The 27,145-nt window shown below is 43.8% G+C and overlaps 1 protein-coding gene across 2 annotated transcripts in view; it reads right to left on the bottom strand.

Annotated features, from left to right (window-relative positions):
• The window catches only part of LOC143786355 (transient receptor potential cation channel subfamily M member 2-like), a 1,952,850-nt gene that overhangs the window by 1,065,789 nt on the left and 859,916 nt on the right, over positions 1-27,145 (bottom strand). For both annotated transcript variants that reach the window (XM_077275686.1, XM_077275685.1), the window contains 2 exons: positions 26,474-26,606; positions 24,273-24,444 (listed from right to left, as the gene is read on the bottom strand). In XM_077275686.1, coding sequence (XP_077131801.1) covers positions 24,273-24,444; positions 26,474-26,606 — 305 coding nt within the window. The remainder of the gene's footprint in view (positions 1-24,272; positions 24,445-26,473; positions 26,607-27,145) is intronic.

Below are 27,145 nucleotides of genomic sequence, written 5' to 3'. Positions count from 1 at the left end.
AATTTTTATTTCATCATGTAAGCTGTATTTCTGCCTGTTTCCTCCGGTGGAGAAAGTCAATGAGTTAGTATTGTTATATCCTTGCTACGTGGGGATCCTCAAGCTTGGACATTTGCTTTGCCTGGGGATTCTCCAGCATTTTTTTCCATTAATGCTTTTTCTGTGATTTGATTCATTTATGATGATCCCGATAGGGTCGCGGTTGCGGAGTCCATGAATCACAGGTTGGTTCAGGATAATTGTAAATTTGAGATTCTCTTCTCTCAAGGGAACCTGTCACCCCCAAAATCGAAGATGACCTAAGCCCACCAGCATCAGGGGCTTATCTACAGCATTATGTAATCCTGTAGATAAGCCCCAGATGTATCCTGAAAGATGGGAAAAAGAGGTTAGATTATACTCACCTGGGGGGGCGGTCCAATCCGATGGGTGTCGCGGTCCGGGGCCTCCCATCTTCATAGGATGACATCCTCTTCTTGTCTTCACGCTGCAGGTTCGGCGCAGGTGTACTCTGTCTGCCCTGTTGAGGGCAGAGCAAAGTACTGCAGTGCACAGGTGCTGGGCCTCTCTGACCTTTCCCGGGGCCTGCACACTGCAGTACTTTGCTCGGCCCTCAACAGGGCAGACAAAGTACGCCTGCGCCATAGCCGCAGCATGAATACAAGAAGAGGATGTCATCGTAAGAAGATGGGAGGCCCCGGACCGTGATGCCCATCGGACCGGACCGCAGCGGGACCGCCCCTGGGTGAGTATAATCTAACCTCTTTTTCTCAACTTTCAGGATACATCAAGGGCTTATCTACAGCATTACAGAATGCTGTAGATAAGCCCCTGATGCCGGTGAGCTTAGCTCATCTTCGATTTTGGGGGTGACAGGTTCCCTTTAAGACATTGGGCAGTGGAGACATACTGGAATGACAGGATGCAGCCAGTTTTGCCAGGGACATTCTCGTCAGATTAGAGACATGATGGCTTACACTCCTTCTAGGATGTTGCTGGAAGAGGCAATGTCACTCGCTGTCCATTTAGACAAATGTCTTAGGAATAAAGACACATTTAAGGCTGTGCCAGTTTCTTTTTCCTCCTCTTTGGAAGACAAGGGCGAACCTATGCAAATTGATAATTGCCAAGGTCCCAATGAGGGAACTGAGCTGTACTGTGGTCATGCTGGTCACATTACCATTCAGTGCTTCAAATATAAAAAATAATTTTTCGAAAAAAAAAAACTGTAAGTTGTAAAGATGCAGTTTCTAAGAGTCTGAAATAATATCTCATGCATTCTTCTGTTTTCTTTTCCTGCAAATATCTTTGGAGACTGAAATAGGGTCTATTATTACTTCCAAGTATCTTTGGAGACTGAAATAGGGTCTATTGTTACTTCTGCATTTGGACATTACGGTTTTGCCTTAGGCTAGTTTCACACTAGTGTTTGGCAGGGCTGCGGACTTCCTCCATGAAGCCCCACCCACTGCCACACCTCTTCATTCAGCTACGCCTATGGCTGCATGCATCTTGCATACCCTATCTTTAACATTGAGTACGCTGGCCGTGCGGATGTATGCGGATGCCTCTGAATGTGTTGTTTTCACGCTGCGCCGACCGCAACAAAATGCAACATATTAGTTCGGCGCAGCATGAAAATGACGCATGCGGAGGCATCCGCATACATCCGCATGGCCTGCGTACCCAATGTTAAAGATAGGGTTACGCAAGACGCATGCAGCGTAGGTGGAGCTGAATGAAGAGGCGTGGCAGTGGGTGGGGCTTCATGGAGGAGGTCCGCAGCCCTCCACAGCCCTGCCGAACACTAGTGTGAAATTAGCATTAGATCTGATAGACTGTAATTTGTCATTGAACGTGGTTACATAATTTCTACACTTGGTTATCCCAATCAAGTATCAGCAATTGACAACTCTCACCTTGCTCAAAGTCATGTTAAGTTCGAGAACAGTTGAGAAAGTATGCATAAGAGTAGGAGCATTACACACAGAATTCATTTCACTAATGTTTCTTCCTTCCTTACCAGCTAAACTAGTTTTAGGTATATCCTCATTGGTTTAACACAACCCTACCATTGATTGGGAGACTTGTGAGATTAGGTCTTGGGGAATTTTGTGCTCATTTACTTGTTTATTGAAGTCCTTGGCATCTGTGAGATACTTTTTCTAGAGTTTGTTCAGGATTTTGATGATGTGTACTCTGAGACCATGTGTGAAGTCTTTCTTCTGCATGGACTGCTTGATTGCACAATCAAATTCATACCTGCCTAAAATGCCTCAGTATCGCCTGTTTAACTTTTCTCTTCCCAAAAGAGATGCATTGAAAGAGTATATTCAAAAGTCTGTCCAAGGGGCATATACATCCATCCACCTCTCCAGTTGCTGTGGGGTTTTTCTTTGTCAAGAAAAAAGATGGAGGTTTGCGTTCTTGACTGGATTTTAGGGATATTCATAACATCACGATCTATAAACTTTATTATTTGCCTCTTATTCCTGACCTTTTTAGTCAACTAGTGGGAGCTGAATGGTTTTCTAAGCTTGATCTGAGGCAAGCATATAACTTCATATGCACTCAGCAGTGTGATGAGAGGAGAACTGCCTTCATAACACCAAAGGGTCACTTTGAGAATTTGGTGATGCCAATCGGGATGACAAATTCCCCAGTGTTTTTTCAGAACTTCATGAATTACATTTTTTGTCCTCTAGTGGGTAGATTTGTAGTTATTTACTTACATGACATATTGATTTACTTGTGTTCTCCTGAGGAGAATCAAGAGCGTGTTCGTCTGATTCTTCAAATTCTTTGTAGCAATCATGTATTTGCCAAACTGGAGAACTACCAGTTTGAGGTGCAACAGATTCATTTTTGAAGTCATTTAGTTTGGGCATCAAGATTACAGATGGATCCTGCTGAGGTACAGGTTGTCCTGGATTGGGTGCAATCCACAAACATTAAAGCGTTGCAGAGATTCTTAGGCTTTGCTAATTATTACCAAAAGTTCACTAAGAATTTCTTAGTCCTAGTTAAACCCCTTACTGATATAACCAAAAAAGGGTATTGACTTCTCATCCTGGTCTAATGAGGCTGTGAATGCTTTCTCCTCTGAAGACAGCCTTCTCGAAGGCTCCTATTCTCAATCAACCCGAAGTTCACTTGATTTTTAATGGTGGAGGTAGAAGCCTCTTCTGTGGGGATGGGTGCCGTTTTTTCACAAAAGAGAGATGGCTACCTTCATCCTTGTGCTTTTTCCCAGAACTTTTCACAAGCGAAGTCTAACTATGATATTGGGAACCGAGAACTCTTGGCAGGTGAGAGACCATTTAAGGAATGGAGACATTGATTGGAGTGTGCTGTGCATAATGGAATGATCTTTACGGATCATAAAAAACTGCTTAACTTAAGAAATGGATAAGAGCTACAAAGCTCGAAACGTGTCTGCTGATTGATCCCCTGAGTGGCTGGTGACATTTACGCTGTATGGTATTACACTGGTTTTAAAGTATTTCTTAAATAAATAATGGATTTTAAGGAACAAAGATCTGGATTAGCTCCTTGATCGATAAAAAAATTTTGGTATTTGATGCTGTGAAATACCTTAATGCTAGAAAAGCCTGATGGGCGCTTTTGTTTGATTAGTTTGACTTTTCAGTAACTTATCTCCCTGGATCTAAGAATGTCAAAGCTGATGCTTTCTCATGTAGCTTTGATCCTTAGTTGAGTGACGAGAATCCTGTTAAAATTCTTAGAGACGGGGTGGTGGTAGATACTTTGGGGATTGATTTTATACAATGCATTTAGGATGCTCAGGATAGGGCACAGAAGGGCTTACCCCTGAACAAAACAAGCTTTTTGTACCTTCCTTGTTACACACAGATCTTCTTAACAAAGTCAATAATTTTGCATTGGCCTAGCACCTGGATTCCTGTGCCACCTGTAGAGTTATAGCTAGGTCCTTTTGGGGGCAAAAAGCTTGTAAAAACATTGATGATTATGTCCAGAACTGCAGAGTTTGAGCCAGGTCCAAAGCATCTTGTCAAGCCCCGGTGAGTTTTCTTTTGCCTAGCAAGATCCCGTCTCAGCCCTAGATGCACTTGTCCATAGACTTTGTCACCAATCTGCTTAGTTCAGGAGGTAATGAGGTAGTGTGGGTGGTGGTGGACCTTTTCAGTAAAATGGTGCATTTGGTCCAGTTGCAGAAATTTTCAATGGCTAGAAGTCTGGCTAGGTTGTTCACCTTGCTCATGGTTAAATTATATGGTGATCTTAAAAATATTATTTCTGACAGAGAGGTTCAGTTTTTGGCCAGCTTCTGTGGTAGTTTTTGCTCCAGATTAGGTATTATGCTTTCATTCTCCTCAGGTAACTACCCCGAGACTAATGGTCAGACAGAGAGAATGAATCACGAATTTGAACAGTACCTCGCCTTTTTTCTTGTGTAGGTTTTCATGCTGTGTTTTGTTATTTTTCTGGGTTACAGTCCTCTGTACTAGAGGAGGAGAAATTTCCTTCATGCTTGATTAAGGAATGGAAGGAGGTTGAAACAGGTCTTCTGGTGACATGTGACCGAGCCGACAGAACTGTTAACAGTAGACATCGGAGAATTTAGGGTACGAGAATTTGTGTGGTTATCCTAAAAAAATGTACATCTCAAACTACCATCTAAAAAATTGATTTGCTGGTCCATATAAGGTAATTAAAATCATCCTGTGACAGTCAAACTCTAGCTCCCGGTGGCATGGAGGATCAATAGTTCCTTTCATTTGTTTCTACTTAAAAGGTCTTAGGGGACGTCTAGTCCTCAGGACTAGAGATGAGCAAATTTTTGAAAATTCAGTTCGGATTACGATCGGCAGTGAATATTAAATTTGCAATATTAGCCGAATACAGACGAATGTCATTGGAGTCAAAAGGAATTTAAATGACCGAATATGTTTGCACCCGATCTTCAAACATAAATTCAGGATGAATAGGGTACTAATATGGCACGAATATGGGAAATTCAGATTCAGTGATCATTTCCGAACAGATTTGCTCATCTCTACTCAGGACACAATTGAGATGGTTTTAGAGAAGGATCAGGAGTGTTGGGTTCCAGAAGTGTTAGACGGTGGCTGCAGTATTTGGTTAAGTGAAGGGGTTATGGCTCGGAGAACAACTCCTTGGTTATTGTGGAAGATCTGCATGTGGATGGTCTGATAAAAGAGTTCTGGTGACTAGAGTTGAGCGACTTACTTTTTTTGGATCGAGTCGGGTTTCGCGAAATCGGCCGATTATTGCGAAAAGTCGGGGGCCGGAGAAACCCAAAGCAAGTCAATGGGGAATCAAAGTCGGCAGTGACTGGAGGACTGGAAAACACCTACAGTGCCCATTTTAATGCCAAATACATCAATTCTTACTACTGAAGCTTGTCAATCTTAATTTACTTTATAATAATAGTTAGGCATTGAAAACTGGGGGTCATTTGGCTAAAGTTGTGGGGGGGTAGGGCTGGCTCAAGATTTTTGTGGGCCCAGGAAATGCGGAATACGTCACGGCGGTGGAGCAGGGAGAGGTAAGTATTTCAACTTTGCAAGTGCTGTGATCCTGAGCAAGCGGGGGGGCCCACTCGTTGGCATTGGCACTGGCACAGGGCCCATCATAGTATGGCGGTGTGTTTGACGGCGGGTGGTGCCTCCCACCGGCAGAGACACTTTTGCGTACTATGAGGGGCCCTGTGCCAGTGACGTCGCCAACGAGTATGCCCCCCCACCTGATGAAGGAACTTGCACTTTCATCTGCACCTTCCTCTTTGTCCCCGTGTAAGGTGGTATAGTATGCGGGAAGGGGAACCTGACTTTCAGCAGGGTCAGGTTCTGGCTGTGTAGAGTGCAAGGGGAATGTAGTGGTCTGGGTCAATGTACCAGCAGACTCATCTAGCAGTGGCTGGGCAATGGGCAGGATGAGGAGGAAACACATATATAGGCCCAAATAATAAAGAGGGCTAAATGCAGTTCAAATGTGGTAACAGGACTAAACAGGTGGCATTGCTTTGTTCAGTGTAGGACAACTGTAATGAGTGGCAGACACAGTTAGTAGGCCCAAATAATAAAGTAGGCTAAATGCAGTTCAAAAATTGGTAACAGGACTAAACAGGCGGCATTGCTTTGTTCAGTGGAGGACAACTGTAATGAGTGCCAGACACAGTTATGCCGGTTTCACACATCAGTGGCTCCGGTACGTGTGGTGACAGTTTTCTCACGTACCGGAGACACTGACTGACGTAAACACATTAAAATCAATGTGTCTCTGCACATGTCAGTGTGTTTTCATGGACCATGTGTCCGTTTGAAAAACACGGAGACATGTCATTGTTCATGGAAGCGCACGTATCACACGGACCCATTAAAGTCAATGGGTCTGTGTAAAACACGTACCGCACACGGATGCTGTCCGTGTGCAGTCCGTGTGCCATGCAGGAGACAGCGCTACAGTAAGCGCTGTCCCCCCCAGCTTGTGGTGCTGAAGCCGCCATTCATTTTTTCTCTCCAACAGCGTTTGCTGGAGAAAAGGAATGAAAAATCATTGTTTTTTTATTTTTTTTGTGTTTAAAATAAAGATCCATGTCACCACCCCCCTCCCACCCCCTGTGCGCCCGCCCGCTGGAAATAAAATACTCACCCGGCTCCCTCGATGCTTCCTCTCAGCGCCACAGCTTGTCCTGTATGAGCGGTCACGTGGTGCCGCTCATTACAGTGATGAATATGCGGCTCCACCTCCCATAGGTGTATATTTTAACTATCATCTATCATTTCAACAAATTTGTATTGGCAGTGCCATTGAAGGATTTAACAGCACAGACTACACAGTGGTGGAGTAGGGAGAGGTAAGTATTGCAAGTGGTAGAGCACTGTTCAAGCTGGGGGGGGACACTCTCTCGTGGGTGGAGGTACTGGCACAGGGCCCCTCATATTACGACGGTGTGTCTGACGTTGGTTGTTGTTGTGAATTCCGCTCTTGGGCTCCCTCCGGTGGTTGTAAGTGGCACTTTTGCGAGTTCTGCTCTTGGGCTCCCTCCGGTGGTTTTAAGTGGTACTGCTGCTCCTTGGATTTAGTAGTCAGCAGCTGCTTCCACTGATTGTCTTTCTGGCTCGGCTATTTAGCCTGGTTCTATCCTTCAGCCTGTGCCAGTTGTCAATGGTTCCTGGTTGGATTCACATCTCTGTTTGGATTTCCCTGATATTCTGACCAGTTCAGCAAAGATAAGTCCTTGCTTTGTTCTTTTGCAGTCCACTTGTTGTGGACTTAATCTTTCTGCACTTTCTATGTTTTTTCTAGTCCAGCTTGTCAGTATGGATTTATTTAGTTAAGCTGGAAGCTCTGGGAAGCAGATTTACCCTCCACACCTTTAGTCAGGTGTGGAGATTTTTGTAAACTCTGTGGTGGATTTTTCTAGTTTTTAATACTGACCGCACAGTATTCTTTCCTGTTCTATTTATCTAGCTAGACTGGCCTCCTTTGCTGCATCCTGGTTTCATTCTGCGAATGTCATTTTCCTCTCCACTCACAGTCAATATTTGTGGGGGGCTGTCCTATCCTTTGGGGATTTTCTCTGAGGCAAGATAGCTTTCCTGTTTCTATCTTTAGGGGTAGTTAGTCCTCCGGCTGTGACGAGGTGTCTAGGGAGTGACAGGAACATCCCACGGCTACTTCTAGTGTTGTGTTTAGCTCAGGAACTGCGGTCAGTACAGGTACCACCTCCTCCAGAGCACGTCCCATGTTGCTCCTAAACCACCAGATCATAACAGGTTGTGCAACCACCGTCAGAGACACTTCATTGTACTATGAGGGACCCTGTGCCAGTGCCGTCGCCCAAGAGTGGGCACACCCACCTATCCAGGCAAACGGCACTCGCACGGGTGCTTGCACCAGGTGGTGACCACGGCCCTGTGGGGGGAGTCAGCCCATTTAGGGAGGTATAAAAATGGCCTAAGGTGGACATTCAGCAGCTGCAAATGGAGGAATTGGAGAAGACAGTAAGAGGAGGCCAAAAGCAAGACATTTTTCAGGCAAGCTACGTGTCAGCAGGGGAAGGTGGGGCCAAATAATTTGAAATCCATGATTGGTTCATTTTCATGAAGGTTAGATCATCAACATTTTGGGTAGCCAGACGTATCCTTTTTTCAGTCAGTATTGAACCAGCAGCACTGAAGCAGCAGGGCAAGCGAGCTCCTGTAATGCATATTCTGCCAATTCAGGCCAGGTGTCTATTTTAGATGCCCAGTAATCAAATGGGAATGACCTGTGAGGGAGAACATCGATGAGGGAGGAAAAGTAGTTCGTAATCATACTGGTAAAATGCTGTCTCCTGTCACTTTGAATCGATGCAGCAGTACCTGTCATGTCAGCAGTCATTACGAAATCACTCCACAACCTGGTCATAAAACCACTCTTTCCAACGCCACTTCAGATTTGTGCACCTCTAACACCTCTGCCATGTTGCCCCCTATGGCTTGTGTGAGAACCATCACCGCCGCTGTGTGCTGGAAATGCTTGAACCAAACGGTCTACAAGAGTTGCTTGTTCGGTAGCCAATATTTGCTCAAGGTTCTCATGTGGCATGATATTTTGTAATTTTCCTTTATATCGTGGATCCAGGATGCAGGCCAACCAGTAATCGTCATCGGTCATCATTTTGATAATGCGGGGGTCCCTTTTTAGGATACGCAAGGCATACTCAGCCATGTGGGCAAATGTTCTAGGTGTCAATTCACTGCTTGTGCTGGGTTGAGGAGCACTTTCTTGCAAATCAACATCATTTCTGTCCTGCAAAAACCCTGTACCTGACCTTGCAATGCCACCAGTTTCTTTTGCCCCCTGAGAAGCATCCTCCTCCCATAAATATTCATCCCCATCATCCTCCTCCTCCTCCTCTTCGTCTGCCACCTCGTCCAGGAGAGTTCCCTGAGCAGACAATGGCTGACTGTCATCAAGGCTTCCCTCCTCCTCGGCTGCAGACGCCTGCTCCTTAATGTTCGTCAAACTTTGCATCAGCAGACGCATTAGTGGGATGCTCATGCTTATGATGGCGTCGTCTGCACTTACCAGCCGTGTGCATTCCTCAAAACACTGAAGGACTTGACAGAGGTCTTGTAGCTTCAACCACTGCACACCAGACAACTCCATGTCTGCCATCCAAGTGCCTGCCCGTGTATGTGCATCCTCCCACAAATTAATTACAGCACGCCTCTGTTCGCACAGCCTCTGAACCATGTGCAGTGTGGAGTTCCACCTTGTTGCAACGTCAATTATTAGGCGGTGCTGGGGAAGATTCAGCAATCGCTGATGGTTCAGAATACGGCTGGAGTGTACGGGCGACCGGCGGATGTGCGAGCAAAGTCTTCGCACCTTCAGGAGCAGAGCTGGTAACCCTGGATAATTTTTCAGGAAGCACTGCACCACCAGGTTCAAGGTGTGAGCCAGGCAAGGTATGTGTTTCAGTTCTGAAAGGGCTATGGCAGCCATAAAATTCCTTCCGTTATCACTGACTACCTTGCCTGCCTCAAGATGTACACTGCCCAGCCATGACTGAGTTTCTTGCTGCAAGTACTCGGCCAGTACTTCCGCGGTGTGTCTGTTGTCACCCAAACACTTCATTTGTAACACAGCCTGCTGACGCTTACCACTAGCTGTTCGATAATGGGACACCTCGTGTGCAACACTGGCAGCTGCGGATGGAGTGGTCATGCGACTGCGCTCTGTGGACGAGCTTTTGCTTCTGGAGGAGGAGGAGGAGGAGGAGGGGTGGCTAACGCCTACAGCCAACCGTTTCCTAGACTGTGGGCTAGGCAGAACTGTCCCACTATGGCTGTCCCTTGTGGACCCTAGATCCACCACATTAACCCAGTGCGCAGTGATGGACATGTAACGTCCCTGGCCATGCCTACTGCTCCATGCATCTGTTGTGAGGTGCACCTTTCCACTGACTGATTGCCTCAGTGCATGGACAATGCGGTCTTTGACATGCTGGTGAGGGCTGGGATGGTTTTTCTCGCAAACAAGTTCCGACTGGGTATGTCATTGCGTGGTACTGCATAGGCCATCAGGTCTTTGAAGGCTTTGCTTTCAACCAACCGGTAGGGCATCATCTCTAACGAGATTAGTATACCAATGTGGGCGTTCAAACCCTGTGCATGCGGATGAGAGGATGAGTACTTTCTTTTCCTAACGAGAGTCTCTTGTAGGCTGGACTGGAGAGCTGCATATGGTGGAACTAACGGTGGTGGACATGGCGGATTGAGAGAGGGTTTGTGATGGTATTCTTGATGTTGGCCTACATACAGTGTTTCCTACCAATAACCTTGTGATTCCCTGACTGCTTTGGACTTGCGACGATACCTCCACATTTGCTGCTGGTGGTGTCCTAGCCGGTGGGCTTACAGTGAGGGAAGCAATGTAGCGTTGCTGACTACCTTCATTCTGAGCAGGTGCACCAATGGTACGGGATGTTTGGTAGTTAGTCCAGGCTTGCAAGTGCATGCTGGTTAAATGTCTAAGCATGCACGTTGTATTTAAATTTTGAAGATTCTTCCCTCTGCTAAAGGTCTTTGAGCATTTCTTACAGATAACTTTGCACTGATCATTCGGATCTTGGTTAAAAAATTGCCACACTACACTCTTCCTACTATGGAATACCTTTTCAGTTATTGCACGCTGTGCTACTTTCACCGGATAGCCACACTGTCCTAAAACTGTTTTTGTTTTTGACAAACTTTTTTGGCCTGATACGGGCCTGCCAGATGACAGCTGTTGCGATATAGATGGCTGCTGAGGATCATCCTCCTCCGCTTCTGAGCTACTGGCAGTGGCAGCCTCTTCCCCCAATGGCTGCCAATCTGGGTCAACAACTGGGTCATCTATCACCTCCTCTTCAATGTCATGTGCACCTTCCTCTGTGTCACCGTGTAAGGTGCTATAGTGTTCGGGATGGGGCACCATAGTCTCATCAGGGTCAGATTCTGGCTCAGTACACTGCGAGGGCAATGTAGTGATCTGAGTCAATGGAACAGCATAATAGTCTAGCTGTGGCTGTGCATCCGTGCACTCCATGTCCGATTCATCTTGTAATGGGCAGTTAACAATTTCCCTTTCTAACCCAAGCACGGTATGTGTAAAGAGCTCCATGGAGTAACCTGTAGTGTCGCCTGACACATCCTTCACTTTTGGTTTGGGTGAAGGACACAAGGAAACATCTTGTTCCTGACCGGGAGCATCCACTGACGACTCGCTGCTTTTATATTTGAAACTTTCTTTAGAGGAGGCGAAAGAGCTAGAGGCTGAGTCAGCAAGGAAAGCCAAAACTTTTTCCTGCTGCTCCGGCTTTAAAAGCTGTTTTCCTACTCCAAGATAAGGGAGCCTTCGAGGCCTTGTGTAGTCAGACGATGACGCTGGCTCAACACCTCCAGCCTTAGGTGCTATTGTGCATTTCCCACTCCCACCAGATGCACCACCACCATCAGTACCAGCTGGCAACGACCGCCCACGGGCTCTTCCACCAGACTTCCTCATTTTTGGAAAATCTAACCAAAATAACAACCGTTAGATGGTACTGTAAAACAAGGTAGAAGGGTGTATATTAACTTGTTGAGAATTTAAATCTCCCTTTTTTGGGGAGACTGAACCAAAACTCAGGCCTAGTGTATAAAACAACACAATGTAAGTGGCAGAAAGTGGCTGGCTGAAATACGACAAACTAACAGGACTGAGGTATATCCACTTTGTGAGAATTTGAATCTCCCTTTTTTTGGGGGGAGACTGAACCAAAACTCAGGCTCAGTGTATAAAACAACACAATGTAAGTGGCAGAAAGTGGCTGGCTGATATACAACAAACTAACAGGACTGAGGTATATCCACTTTGTGAGAATTTGAATCTCTCTTTTTTGGGGGTAGACTGAACCAAAACTCAGGCCTAATGTAAGGGGTCGATTTCCCGCCTCTGCACAGGGGGAATCTCGGGCCATCTCCGCTGCAGTCTCCTATTCTTCTCCTGCCTCAGTGGAGCCTGCTCAGCGGAGACGTCAGTCCCAGCGTCTCGCTCAGTCTGACTCTGTACATAGAAGTTACTGCTGCTTTTCCTGCTTCTGCCATTGAAGTCAGTGCTGGGCAGCGGCGAGCAGACGCTTCTGGGACTAAGTCCTGTTTTTCTCGTTCTGAGCATGCCCAGAGTAAGATCTCTCAGTGGAGATCGAGGGTCACATGATCAGACACTGCAGCTGAGGCCATTGGTCCTTCAGGAAGGTCCTGTAGGTGCTGCAACTATTTAAGGCTCGCATGGCTGCACGGCCATGTGCTAGTATTGTTCTTTGCTATGTGCTTTGCGCCAGTGTGGTCACGTGAGAGTGTGTTCACGGACCCGGCTGAAATAAGCCCCTAGAATGCTGGCAACTCCGGCGAGGAGTTTGTGTTTGTATGTATTCAGGGACCTGGCTGAAATAAGCCCCTAGAATGCTGGCTCCTCCGGCGAGGAGTTTTGTGTGCATGCGTGACCACTGACTGCTCTCTGTTTGGGCAGTTAGCCTGTGCCTCTGTGAAGTCTAACAGGGCACACTGCTTTGCTTTCACGGCTACTCGGTGAATTAACTGAGTTAGTCCATACTGCCATATAGTGCTGCCGTTTGCTAGCAGCAGGTACTCCTGCACGGTGGACCCCGGGCTGCGAACGCACCAATATCAATAAAAACATCTCTATTTACTCGGTGCATTCCGCTAGCCTTAACACCTAGTGTATAAAACAACACAATGTAAGTGGCAGAAAGTGGCTGGCTCTTATACGACAAACTAACAGGACTGAGGTATATGCACTTTGTGAGAATTTGAATCTCCCTTTTTTTTTTTGGGAGACTGAACCAAAACTCAGGCCCAGTGTATAAAACAACACAATGTAAGTGGCAGAAAGTGGCTGGCTGATATACGGCAAACTAACAGGACTGAAGTATATCCACTTTGTGAGAATTTGAATCTCCCTTTTTTGGGGGGGAGACTGAACCAAAACTCAGGCCCAGTGTATAAAACAACACAATGTAAGTGGCAGAAAGTGGCTGGCTGATATACGGCAAACTAACAGGACTGAAGTATATCCACTTTGTGAGAATTTGAATCTCCCTTTTTTGGGGGGGAGACTGAACCAAAACTCAGGCCCAGTGTATAAAACAACACAATGTAAGTGGCTGAAAGTGGCTGGCTGATATACGACAAACTAACAGGACTGAGGTATATCCACTTTGTGAGAATTTGAATCTCCCTTTTTTTTTGGGAGACTGAACCAAAACTCAGACCCAGTGTATAAAACAACACAATGTAAGTGGCAGAAAGTGGCTGGAAGATATATGAAAAAACACAAGTACTGTAGTACAATTTCAATCTCCATACAATGATCTCAGGACAAATATGGCAGCAATAAAAAGGACTGCTGCACACAAAAGTGCACTGTGGACAAAAAAACAAGATAACTGTGCAGAAAGGAGCAACAGGATTTTTGCTTTTAAAAAAGCAGTTGGTTTGTACAGCAGCGTGCAAACAGCAATGCAGCTATCAGGGAGTCTTATAAGGCAGCCTAATAAGCTACAGAGCTGATGCACAAAAATATAGCCTCCACTGTCCCTGCAAAAAAAAGGTGGTGTTGGACAGTGGAAATCGCTACAGCACAAGCAGTTTGGGGGTTAATCTTCCCTCCCTAACTATATCCCTTCTTCTGAATGAAGCTGCAGCAACCTCTCCCTATGCTAAGATCGGCAGAAGTAAGATGGCGGTCGGCGTGCACGTCCCTTTATAGCCCTGCAATGCCTTTCTCTAAGATGGTGGGGACCGAGACCTATGTCATCACGCTGCCCACACTCTGGGTCCTTCTTCATTGGCTGAAAAATGTCGCTGAAAGCGTCATACGAAACGCAACTTTGGCGCTCAGATCGCCGACCTCATGGCCGATCCCACACTAGGATTGGGTCGGATTTCATGAAACCCGACTTTGCCAAAAGTCGGCGATTTTTGAATTTGTCCGATCCGTTTCGCTCAACCCTACTGGTGACGACGTTGAAGGATGGAGATCTCGGCTGGTCCAATGGCCTCTCATGGGGGAGTAATTTTACGCCTACTTTAATTTGTACTGGAATCGGGTGGGGTTTGTACAATTCTCTCATAGTTAATTCCTTTTACCCCATGTTTACTACCACGTGTGCGTAATATGTCAATTATTTGTAAAGTTATCATCCGCTTTTTATTATATATGAACATTTCACGTATGGATTAACTAAAAATCAATTTTTGCTAAAAATTTCATTGACAAATTTGAAATCAGGAGGTCAAAACCATTAAGAAATGGCTCATGTCATAACTGAACCTGACAAACTTTTAAAATATGTAGAACATTGGATGGTTGTATAAAGGGTTCAGAAAGGATACGTCCATGGCTTTGTGCATTGGGGAATTTTTATCTGATAGATTTTTATTGCCATATTGAATTTAGTTTTCCATATAAGGCAATACTTTGTGTCGTTAGTAGTGTTTTCTTTTACACTTTTTTTTGTATTGCTTACTCATTACCAGTATCTTATCTCATGTGATCTTGTCCATCTATTTGATGTCAGTTAAGGCTGAGTCACACATAACGATATTGTTAACGATATCGTTGCAACTTCACGCTTTTGGTGATGTAGCAACGATCCCGATAACGATCTCGTTATGTGTGACAGCGACCAACGATCAGGCCCCAACGTTGGTCGTTGGGGAATGATCAGGACCATTTTTTGGTCACTGATCACCCGCTGTCATCGCTGGATTAACGTGTGTGACGCCGATCCAGCGATGTGTTCACTTGTAACCAGGGTAAATATCAGGTTACTAAGCGCAGGGCTGTGCTTAGTAACCCGATATTTACCCTGGTTACCATTGTAAAAGTTAAAAAAAACAGTACATACTCACATTTTGATGTCTGTCACGTCCCCCGGCGTCCACAGGGTTAAAACTGCTTTCGGCAGGAGCGCTGCTAATGCAAGCGCTGCTGCCGAGAGCTTCCCTGCACTGACTGTGTCAGCGCCGGCCGTAAAGCAGAGCACAGCGATGACGTCACCGCTGTTACTGCCGGCGCTGACACATTCAGTGCAGGGAAGCTCTCGGCAGCAGCGCGTGCATTAGCAGCGCTCTTGCCGAAAGCAGTTTTAACCCTGTGGACTCCGGCGGGGGACGTGACAGACATCACAATGTGAGTATGTAGTGTTTTTTTTTTTTTTACTTTTACAATGGTAACCAGGGTAAATATCGGGTTACTAAGCGCGGCCCTGCACTTAGTAACCCGATGTTTACCCTGGTTACCCGGATGCTGCAGGGGGACTTCAGCATCCTTGAAGACAGTTTTAACGATGCCAAAGTCGTTCCCCTGATCGTTGGTAGCTGGAGAGAGCTGTCTGTGTGACAGCTCCCCAGTGACCACACAACGACTTACCAACGATCACGGCCAGGTCGTATCGCTGGTCGTGATCGTTGGTAAGTCGTTTAGTGTAAGGCCATGTGCACACGTTCAGTATTTTTCGCGTTTTTTTCGCGTTTTTTCGCTATAAAAACGTGATAAAAACGCGAAAAAAATGCTTACATATGCCTCCCATTATTTTCAGTGTATTCCGCATTTTTTGTGCAAATGTAGCCTTTTTTTCCGCGAAAAAATCGCATCGCGGAAAAAAAAGCAACATGTTCATTAAAATGCGGAATTGCAGGGGATTCCGCACACCTGGGAGTCCATTGATCTGCTTACTTCCCGCACGGGGCTGTGCACACCATGCGGGAAGTAAGCAGATTATGTGCGGTTGGTACCCAGGGTGGAGGAGAGGAGACTCTCCTCCACGGACTGGGCACCATATAATTGGTCAAAAAAAAAGAATTAAAATAAAAAATAGTCCTATACTCACCTTCGATGTCTTCCCGCCTCTCCACTGCACGCTGTCGCTTCGGTTCCTGTAGCTGGTGTGCGGTGAAGGACCTGCCGATGACGTCGCCGTCTTGTGATTGGTCGAGACCGGTCATGTGACCGCTCACGTGACCGCGACGTCATGGAAGGTCCTGCGCGCACACACCATCTATACGGAACGGACGCCGGTGAGGAGATCAGCTGTCTGCGGGTGAGTATAAGCATTTTTTAATTTTTTTTATTATTTTTAAACATTCTATCTTTTACTATAGATGCTGCAAAAGCAGCATCTATAGTAAAAAGTTGGTCACACTTGTCAAACGCTATGTTTGACAAGTGTGACCAACCTGTCAGTCAGTTTTCCAAGCGATGCTACAGATCGCTTGGAAAACTTTAGCATTTTGCAAGCTAATTACGCTTGCAGAATGCTAAAAAAACCGCGAAAAAAAACGGAAAAAAAACGCAAAAAAAAAAATGCGGATTTCTTGCAGAAAATTTCCGGTTTTCTTCAGGAAATTTCTGCAAGAAATCCGGACGTGTGCACATGCCCAACCTCCAGCTTTACCCTAACATCTTTGGTCAATCAAGTTTGTAGTGAGCATGCATTGTATACCTCTCTTTTCCTCACTTACTGGTAGAGTTTGTTTTTCACAATGGCCTGTAAGGGAGCAATAGTCCCATCAACTGATACCAGTGACTGGAGGTAAAATGTCATGGGGAGACTAGGTGGGCAAGAGCTAATAACCCGGGCCCCTGCAATTTCCCTCAGACTAGGGAATTCCTGACTGACCCTCTACCTAGAGTTTACACTGATGGTGTGCATGTCTAGGCCTCGACCCTCACCCTGTCTCCTGTTTCAACCCTAGGCTGAAACCACAGCACACCACCCAGTGAAAAGATCATACACCAATATCCACAGTTAGCACAGACAAGGATAACGGAAAATATACCCCACGCCGCAGTCACTCAGGAATACACTATAAATGCGCAGGGCAAAATAAATACAAATATAGGAAGGAGTAAATAAGACAAAGGGAAATACACCACCAGCAACGATACTCCAACTACTAGCTCACCACTCCAGACCGAGATAACAACGCACAAGACAGAAGCTATAATCGGCGACGCCCAATGTTCAGGATAACTATTTAAAGGCAGTGAGCATGGCCCAGCTTCCAATCCGCGCACCAGGTAATTTAACCCCGGACCAGCTAGATAAAATCTAGCCGACACCAATGAGCACATAGTGGACAAAAGCGGAATTACCGCTGTCTGTCGAACGACCTGGTCTGAACAGCGTCTGACATGACATAAACTTTATACCTCCAATCACAGCTGCGAGATCACACTGTCTTTTGACAATGTGGGAACCGTGGCTGTCTGACTAGCTGTAATGATTTCATCGTGGGTCAGAAGCGGTATTTGCCGCGCTCTCATGCACATAACAGTGTGGCAAACACTGGGTGTTTGGGCCCCCATTCAAGTGGGTTTAGGTTCAGGTAAGGGTACTGTAAAACCCGAACTTTTTGTAACTGTTCGACCAAACCCACCGGACACGAACATCCAGGTGTCCGCACATCTCTACTCAGGACAGCACAACACACCATATTCATAAAGAATAAAAATGGGGTTAGCTGTGGACAGCGTGGTGGCTGGTGTGCACGTGTTGGTAAGCTTTAAGGTACCTTCACACGAAACGACGCTGCAGCGATAGCGACAACGATGCCGATTGCTGCAGCGTCGCTGTTTGATCGCTGGAGAGCTGTCACACAGACCGCTCTCCAGCGACCAACGATGCCGAGGTCCCCGGGTAACCAGGGTAAACATCGGGTTGCTAAGCGCAGGGCCGCGCTTAGTAACCCGATGTTTACCCTGGTTACCAGCGTAAAATGTAAAAAAAACAAACAGTACATACTTACATTCGCATCCCCCGGCGTCCGCTTCCTGCACTGACTGACTGACTGAGCGCCGGCCGTAGCAGGGCACAGCGGTGACGTCACCGCTGTGCTGTGCTTTCACTTTCACTTTGCGGCGCTCAGTCAGTGTGGGAAGCAGACGGCGGGGGATGCGAATGTAAGTATGTACTGTTTGTCTTTTTTACATTTTACACTGGTAACCAGGGTAAACATCGGGTTACTAAGCGCAGCCCTGCGCTTAGTAACCCGATGTTTACCCTGGTTACCAGTGTAAAATATCGCTGGTATCGTTGCTTTTGCTGTCAAACACAACGATACACGGCGATCGGACGACCAAATAAAGTTCTGAACTTTATTCAGCGACCAGCGACATCACAGCAGGATCCTGAACGAACGCTGCTGCCTGTCAAACTAAACGATATCGCTAGCCAGGATCGCTAGCGATATCGTTACAAAGTCGTTTCGTGTGAAGGTACCTTTACTTTTCCCTGTGCTATGTTTGCTCGGCTCTGCTATGCATAGACTGCTATCTTGTTACTTGGCTATGGGAACGCATTTGTTATTTGCTGTGCTATGCACCAGCCGTACCATGGTTATGTATGATGGAATCTGTTGTTTACACATATGAATGATTTACTGTCCACTGCTTTCATCGGGCACTTTTGTGCCGCATTGCTGCATGTCCTCCTGTGCTCCCCCTGAATCTGTCTATATATTTATTATAATAAAGTATTTTTGATATTTTGGACTAAAAAAACTGTTGTCGGTGCTTTTATGTTTTCATATAGAAGTATAGGTAGGCTTATGATCACTATTACCGTAATTATCTTTAGTACATATAATTGTTTTCTTTTATATAATTAAGTTCATTGTGCACGTGGGCATAAGGTGCGCTTATATGCAGCTTTAATAACAATATATTGGGGAGGGCTAATGCACGTATTTTAAAGCATTTACCTATTTTTCTATTCTGTCACTCACAGCTGGATGACCACCCACCTTATTCACCAGATCTAGATCCCTCCGACTATCATCTGTTTCCAAACCTGAAGAAACACCTCAAGGGTACCAAATTTTACACTACTTCTGATGTCATGGCTGTTACGGATGCGTGGTTTGAGGCACAACTGAAATCCTTCTTTTTCCAAGGCTTACAGAACTTGAAATACTGATGTAAGAAGTGTGTTGACATCAGTGGAGAGTATGTGGAATAAATCTAAAGTTTCATCATCCTATCTCGTTTCTTTCTGGCTAAAGCTAAAGACTTAGCAGCCCCTCGTATACCTATGATAAAAATTACAGACCTCTCCATTCCTTTTAGGTGGGAAAACTTGCAATATCATCAGTGTATTAAATACTTATCTTCCCAACTGTACTTTATACTTGGAATTGGTATTGTGAGAGGTGAATAATAGCCTTTTTGGCCATATAAATAAAATGCCAAATCAAAATCATTGAGAATCCCGCTATCAAAAAAAGAATGTTGTGACAAATAACTGATTTGGGGATATCATATTCATATAAAGTGTAGGGAAAAGACAGACAACATGCAGATGGTCTGATAGGGCCAGAGCGGTGTGTGTAGAGGGAGGGGAGGAGGGAGAGAACACACACTTGATACACTTTGATAGTGGCACCTGTCAGACTATATTTGATGAGTGATGTCCCGGCTTCACTACTCCTGTCTATACTATAAGCCATAAATAACTGACTTGCGAGAATCAAACTCCAATCACCGGACTGAATGTTATTTTCCACATACTATGCTGTAAAACAAGGCACAGTTGCTACGAAATGTCCCCTTGTCAGTCGGTGTTCCTCAAGACTCTGTTCTAGGACCCCTTCACTTCTCCATCTACACCTCCGGCCTTGGACAGCTCATAGAATCCCACGGTATGCAGTACCATCTCTACGCCGATGACATGCAGATCTACCTATCCGGACCTGACGTCACCTCCTTACTTACCAAAATCCCGCACTGTCTGTCTTCTATTTCAACCTTCTTTTCTGCTCGCTTTCTACACCTGAACATGGACAAAACAGAATTCATCAGCTTTCCCCCATCTCACTCTACTCCTCCACCAGACCTATCCATCAATGTCAATGGCAGCTCACTTTCCTCAGTCCCACACGCCCGGTGCCTCGGGGTGATCCTCGACTCTGCCCTCTCATTCAAGCCACATGTCCAAGCCCTTGCCTCCTCCTGCCGTCTCAAACTCAAAAATATTTCCTGGATCCACGCATTCCTTAACCGCGACACCACAAAAATACTAGTGCATGCCCTTATCTCCCGCCTTGAGTACTGCAACCTCCTACCCTCTGGACTCCCCTCTAGCACTCTGGAACCACTCCAATCCATCCTCCACTCTGCTGCCTGACTAATCTACCTGTCTCCCCAATATTCCCCAGCCTCTCCCCTATGCCATGCCTTTCACTGGCTTCCTATTGCCCAGAGACTCCAGTTCAAAACCCTCACAATGACATACAAAGCCATCCACAACCTATCTCCTCCATACATCTGTGACATGGTCTCCCGGTACCTACTTACACGCAACCTCCGATCCTCTCAAGACCTGCTTCTCTACTCACCTCTCATCTCTTCTTCCCACAACCGCATCCAAGACTTCTCCCATGCTTCCCCCATACTCTGGAATTCTCTATCCCAACACATCAGACTTTTGCCTACCATAGAAACCTTCAAAAAGAACCTGAAGACTCACCTCTTCCGACAAGCCTCTAGCCTCCAGTGATCCTCAACCTACTGAACCGCCGCACAACCTGCTCTACCCTCTCCTAGTGTATCCTCACCCATCCCCGGCAGACTGTGAGCCCTCGCGGGCAGGGTTCTCCCTCCTTATGTACCTGTGTGCCTTGTTTTTTACTTATGTTTAATGTATTTGTCTATATTTGCCCCGTATTCACATGTAAAGCGCCATGGAATAAATGGCGCTATAAAAATGTATAATAATAATAATAATAATAATAATAATAATAAAATGTACAATGACATGCTTGTTGAACAATAAAGTGGAGTTTTTTTCTCTGTCATTGTTTACCCAGGCACATTGACCCTACAGGTATGGACTTAACATGATTAATATCATAAAACATGTAATTAACCCTTTAAGGACTGGACAATTTTTGTGCTTTCTTTTGTTACTCCCCTTCTTCCTAGAGCCATAACAGTTTTATTTTTCCATAGTCCATTTTTACCATTTTTCCATTTTCCATATACCAAGGGTGGTAAAACAGCAAAAAAAGCAAAATTCTGAAATTTGGGATTTTTTTTTCCAGTGTTTATTTTATGGTAAAAATTACCTTGCAGTATGATTCTCCGGGTCATTACAATTACAGAGATACCAAACATGCATAGTTTTTGTGATGCCATTTTTCGAGAGCTGTCACTCTTCTCTTTTAATTTTCAGGATATGGAGCTGTGTAATTTACAGCATATTTTTTTGCAACTAGAGCTGATATTTACATCAATATCATTTAGAGGTAGATAAGCTGCTTTGATCACCTCTTATTACTTTTTTGTGTTGTTGCAGCAGCTGTAAAAACGAAGTTTCTATTTTTTTTCTCATTACGCCATTTACTGATCAGATTAATTTATTTTATATTTTTATGGAACAGACTTTTACAAATGCAGTGATAGCAAACATGCATATTTAAATATATAGATATTTCTTAATATTTAATATGGGAAAGAGGGATTAATTTGAACTTTTAGACTTTTTTATTATCTTCATATTTTGAAAAACATTTTTTTCTTACTTTTTGCTTTATTTGTAAGTACTTTTAGGGGACTTAAACCTGCGATTATCTGATTTCTTCTACTTTACACATCAACACCATAGTATTACTATTTATAGCAAAGTCACAGTCCCCTTTGAACACCAGCCATAGGCTGGCATTCACAGGTATCTCTTAATGACAGGCTCAGGGGTCTTCAGCAGACCACTGGTCATCACTGCATCCCATCAACACCCCATGATCATGTCATAAGCGTGCCAATGAGTGCTTTGAATAGCGCGGTGCCTGTCAGTGTACTATAAATGGCAATGTCACAGATTGACAGTTGCATTTTACAGGTTGACAGTAGCAGGTGGAGCTCCACTCCACTCTTGTCTATTACTGGCAGACGATGGCTGAATATTACAGCCATCAACTGCAGGCCATCATCTTCCATGCCTGCATCAAAGGCAGTGAGCTGGCATACTCTGTACATTATTTGTCGTTAAGATGTGAAAGTCCTGAGAAAAAACCTGTGAGACTAGATTTACACAAGAAATAGCATGATATCAGAGGCACACATAGAGATGTTGTTTTTTACAGATTCCATGTGAACTGGTTTAAAACAAGCTCACTCTAAAGAGGAGTCCTACAGACTTATTTTCTACTTAAAGCTTTGCTTTATAGGTTGCTATGTTTCATATGGCAAACAGCAAAATGGCATAAAACGGCACGAAGTGTTTTCACCCACTTTACAAGATTGTAGTGACTGTGTGCCATCATACAAACTCAAGCATAAAACTCCACCCTGTACAAGAAGCCTTTGGGTCATGGTTTAGGAATTAGATGTTCAACAGGCACCTTAATGCTATGTTTTAGTCAATTGAGAACAAGGTCTGTACTTCATCCTTGGTCCCTGTGATGTGTTTCAAACTAGATAATTTTAATAAAGAACATTCCATGTACTAGATTAGAACTATCGTCCCACTATATTTTCAGGCTTTGCTGACTTAAAAGTAATAGGGTGGTCTCATTTACAGTGATGAGCAAAAGGATAACGCTGTTTTAAACTTTTGTCATTCAGGCTCCATAACTCACCATCCAAAACTGCTTCAAACTTGAGGATATCATCATTTTATAGATTATCAACTTGGATATCTCATACATAAATTTGACTTGCACCTATTTAGCATATGATTAGTTATGCAGATTTATATCATGTCACTGTCTTGGTACTGTTTTGCTCCCAAAAACCTAAATGTAAATTTTTATTATTTTGTTAATATTTTGTAAGTCTATCTTTGACTTTCAACACTGCCTAAATTCTTCTTGGTATACTCTTGATCAGATTCAAGCATGTTTCGATAAAAATCTGATCTCATGTCTCTTCTACACGTTCCCAAAATTGGCGTATACTGGTTAGCTCACTTGGGTATGAATACAGTTTTTACTTCAACTCTACCCACAAGTGTTCAGTAGGGTTGAGGTCTACGGACTGAGAGGGCAATCCAACACTTCTACTTCATTGTAATAAAACCATTTATTTGCCAATCTTAACATATGCTTCATGTTGTTGGCCTGTTGGAACACTATGTCATCCTTTTCATACCCATAACACTTGAGTGTATGAAGTAACTCATCTTGTAGGATACTCACATATAGCTCAGCATTGAGACATCATCTATCCTGGTCAAGTATCCAATGCCTTTGGCTGTGAAACAACCCCATGTCATCAGGCTTTATCCATCGAATTTGACAGTTCCTTCAATTTCTCGATCCATTAGCCCCTTTTCCCTTGTTTCTTGCAGACCCATATGCACCCATCAAAACCTACTCTATTGACTTTTGTTTTATTACTCATTTCTAATCTCCTACTGTCCACTTTTTGTATGTTTTGTCAAGCTTGAGCTGATGCTTCTTATGATGATATTGAAGTTGACGCTTCTTCACCTTTTTTTTGAACCAACATTCCAGACTTGTGTAAAGTGCATTTCACATTGCTTACATGGATGTCTGTGATCTCACTATTACGAAGTATATGAGCCATCTCCACTTCAGCTCCGATATTTTGCCTGGACGTCCACTTATTGGCTTTGAATGGATGTACAGACTTCATTTCATTTTCTTTCAACTATCATGGCACTCATATGATGCAGGTTGGCAATTTTTTGGCCAAGAGACCTCTAGCAATCAGCTGGATGATGCTCCTTCTCCTTTCTTGGGAAATCTTCTTCATAACTTTTCCTTGATTCAAACCAGTGACCTTTCACTTGGGATTCAACCTAATATCACACTGAGCTATTAGGGAATATGTGAACAGGTTGTATTTTGTAATAAACAGAAAGAGATTTTTCAACCACCAGGAGCAAAACAGTAACAATGCAGTGGCATGACAAGAATTTGTATAAAAAATCATATGCTAAATAGTTGCAAGTCAAATTTATGTATGAATTAGCCAAGTTGATTTTCTATAAAATGGGGAGATATGGAGCCTGAAATTCAACAAGTTCAAAATATTGTTACCCTTTTGCTCATCACTGTACATGAGAAGCACAACATAGGATTCTATCAAAATTGTGCAGCGACATGAGGGAAAACATGACAAACATCAATACAGTATTTTCAGTCATGGAAAGATTACCGTGGACTACACATCTTTTCTATTGTCATAAGCTAAGAAACATTTAATACCGTCTATGTAGGAAGGAATCTGTCCAAATAAAGTCATGTAGGAATGGTAGACAACCCCGCGGAATATCCAATCCACTCTTATCTCATTGTGGATCAATATGGCTTGCTTTGCAACTCCAAAAGACACAACCCACACAGCCAGGAGGAAAAGGAAAAAGAAGACGTCTTTCATCTATGAATAAATAAAACTTGCATTACATGCCACCTTATTTTTTATATATGCAGAAATCTATTGTGTAAACAGTATGGAAGCATGCCAGATACAGATGACGTGATCAGTAGAAAAGAATACTAACTAGTATGCACAGTGTGTGAAAAAAATAAATAACTTGCAGAAAAAAAATGTCATTTTCTATCTATGTTGTCTGTAAACAAATGTTTGGTGGTATCTCCAGCAATCATCTGTTATCAGCAATGGAACCTGACAGTAACTGTTCAAGTATCCTGATGTGCTACAATTGGGCCATTTAAAAATAATGGCATTTGTTCTAATAAGGAACATATCATGTACTCCTGATAGAAAGACAAAGGAGCATATTTATCAAGCTAAAATTCTGTAGAAATCTGTGCTAAGAAAACCTCTTTCATGACTTTAATCATTATGTTATGTGTTATAGACAATTTTTGTGCCTTGTCCAACAAGGAAGAGACGAAGAGCTAGCACTCGACTAGGGTGGAGTTCGATGGTGCTAGTGAACGGAGCCAAAAGCCCCCTTAGTACTAGAGAAAAAAGTCAAATCACCGCACTCATCATGTTGATTTTTGCTAACGTGAGGATTTATTCAAGATGAGAGACGAAAACAACAGGGCAATAGTATTTTAACGTTTCGGCCACTCAGTGGCCTTGATCACAAAGTGCGTGCCTTAATGGTTGTTTTGTATTCCGTCATGTGATATAAAGATATTCTACTGAGTTCAAGGTTAAAGAAGGCGTCGTATTTCCCAAGATTGGGGAAATAAGGCCTAAGGTCCAATGGGTGGTTGTCAGAGACAGGGTAAATCTGGTTCTAGTACCTCTGTCAAGAGCTAGGTTGGCTTGATATTAGTCTAAATGTCCCGTCCTAGGTGTGAGATCCGGTATAGATGCAATTACGGTGCTGTTACTTAGGAGCAAAAGCAGCTCCAAGGTGTATAGACCCACTAGAACGAAGTGGGGGTATCTGCTCGGATATCAAATATCCGAGGAAGCGCTATGTGGGAGCTTGAAATCTGCGTTGGTGGTGAGGTGGGAGACGCCGACGCACACTGTGTCTTGGCGGTGAAACCAGCACTGCTGGTTTCACCGCCAAGACACAGTGTGCGTCGGCGTCTGCCACCTCACCACCAACGCAGATTTCAAGCTCCCACATAGCGCTTCCTCGGATATTTGATATCCGAGCAGATACCCCCACTTCGTTCTAGTGGGTCTATACACCTTGGAGCTGCTTTTGCTCCTAAGTAACAGCACCGTAATTGCATCTATACCGGATCTCACACCTAGGACGGGACATTTAGACTAATATCAAGCCAACCTAGCTCTTGACAGAGGTACTAGAACCAGATTTACCCTGTCTCTGACAACCACCCATTGGACCTTAGGCCTTATTTCCCCAATCTTGGGAAATACGACGCCTTCTTTAACCTTGAACTCAGTAGAATATCTTTATATCACATGACGGAATACAAAACAACCATTAAGGCACGCACTTTGTGATCAAGGCCACTGAGTGGCCGAAACGTTAAAATACTATTGCCCTGTTGTTTTCGTCTCTCATCTTGAATAAATCCTCACGTTAGCAAAAATCAACATGATGAGTGCGGTGATTTGACTTTTTTCTTGTCCAACAAGGAGGCATGAACTCACATTAAAGGCATGTGGCCTAGTGTGTGACATCATGCACAAAAATAATGGTACAAAATTCTGGCACAAAAAAGCAATCTAATGGGTGATGTAAACGTAGATTAGACAACCTTATAATACATCATATTTATCAAACAGCATAAACTACTTTGATAAATTTGGCACATTTTAACAGTCTGTGTCTGGGCTAAGAATTAGACAGTATTACTAATTATGCCACATTTTATTTTTTTTTCGGCCTTGGCTAATAGGTGAGCTCCAAAATGAGGATTTTGGTTCTGCTGACCCAAAATGCTGTAATGTTAATTCCAAATAGATTTTCCAAACCAGAGGTGCCTATATGCACATACGTATTACTTACCATTCTCTTAACAATTATGATTTTAGGTCCAAGAGTTTTACTTATTGTAAAAATATGCATAAGACGTAAACAAAAAATTACAAAATCTAGAGATAAAATAATTCTTCCAGGGTAAAATGTTGCTGGTATTAACCTGTAAAACAAAGGCTTTATTCATCATTTATTATACACTAAATCTACAATAATGTGAATCAATAAAGACAGAAAAACAGTAAAAAGTAACTTTATATATTATTCTTAGCTTTGAGAACATATGCATTCTGTAGTCTATTGTCAATTATTTTATGGTTGTTTACTCAGAAATAAACTTCTCGACATTCAACAGAAACTGAACCTGCTGAACTAGCACCAGGTGCCAGCTGTAACATACATCTGACAAGCTTCTGCAATAGGACCACGTGTTTGACCAATTAATTGAAGTGGATAACATTAAACGGTTAGGCAGAAAGAGGAATCTTCTTCTGTCATCCACTAGTCTCCACATTGTGATAAGAAAAGGACATAAAGCACAAAAAGCAATAAACATTTTCAGAATAAAAAAAATCTTTATTATATGAAAAACTAAAGAATTAAGTACACTAATGGCATTGCCAGCTATCCAAAGTTGAAAGAATCCAGAGTGTCCCACTCTGTAATCCATCTGTGCGACATTTGCTCATCAGCATGAACAAT

Source organism: Ranitomeya variabilis, chromosome 7, assembly GCF_051348905.1.
Source record: "Ranitomeya variabilis isolate aRanVar5 chromosome 7, aRanVar5.hap1, whole genome shotgun sequence".
NCBI classification, from domain to species: Eukaryota; Metazoa; Chordata; class Amphibia; order Anura; family Dendrobatidae; genus Ranitomeya; species Ranitomeya variabilis.
Note: the sequence above shows the minus strand (reverse complement) of the source record. Positions and strands in the feature narration are given on the sequence as shown.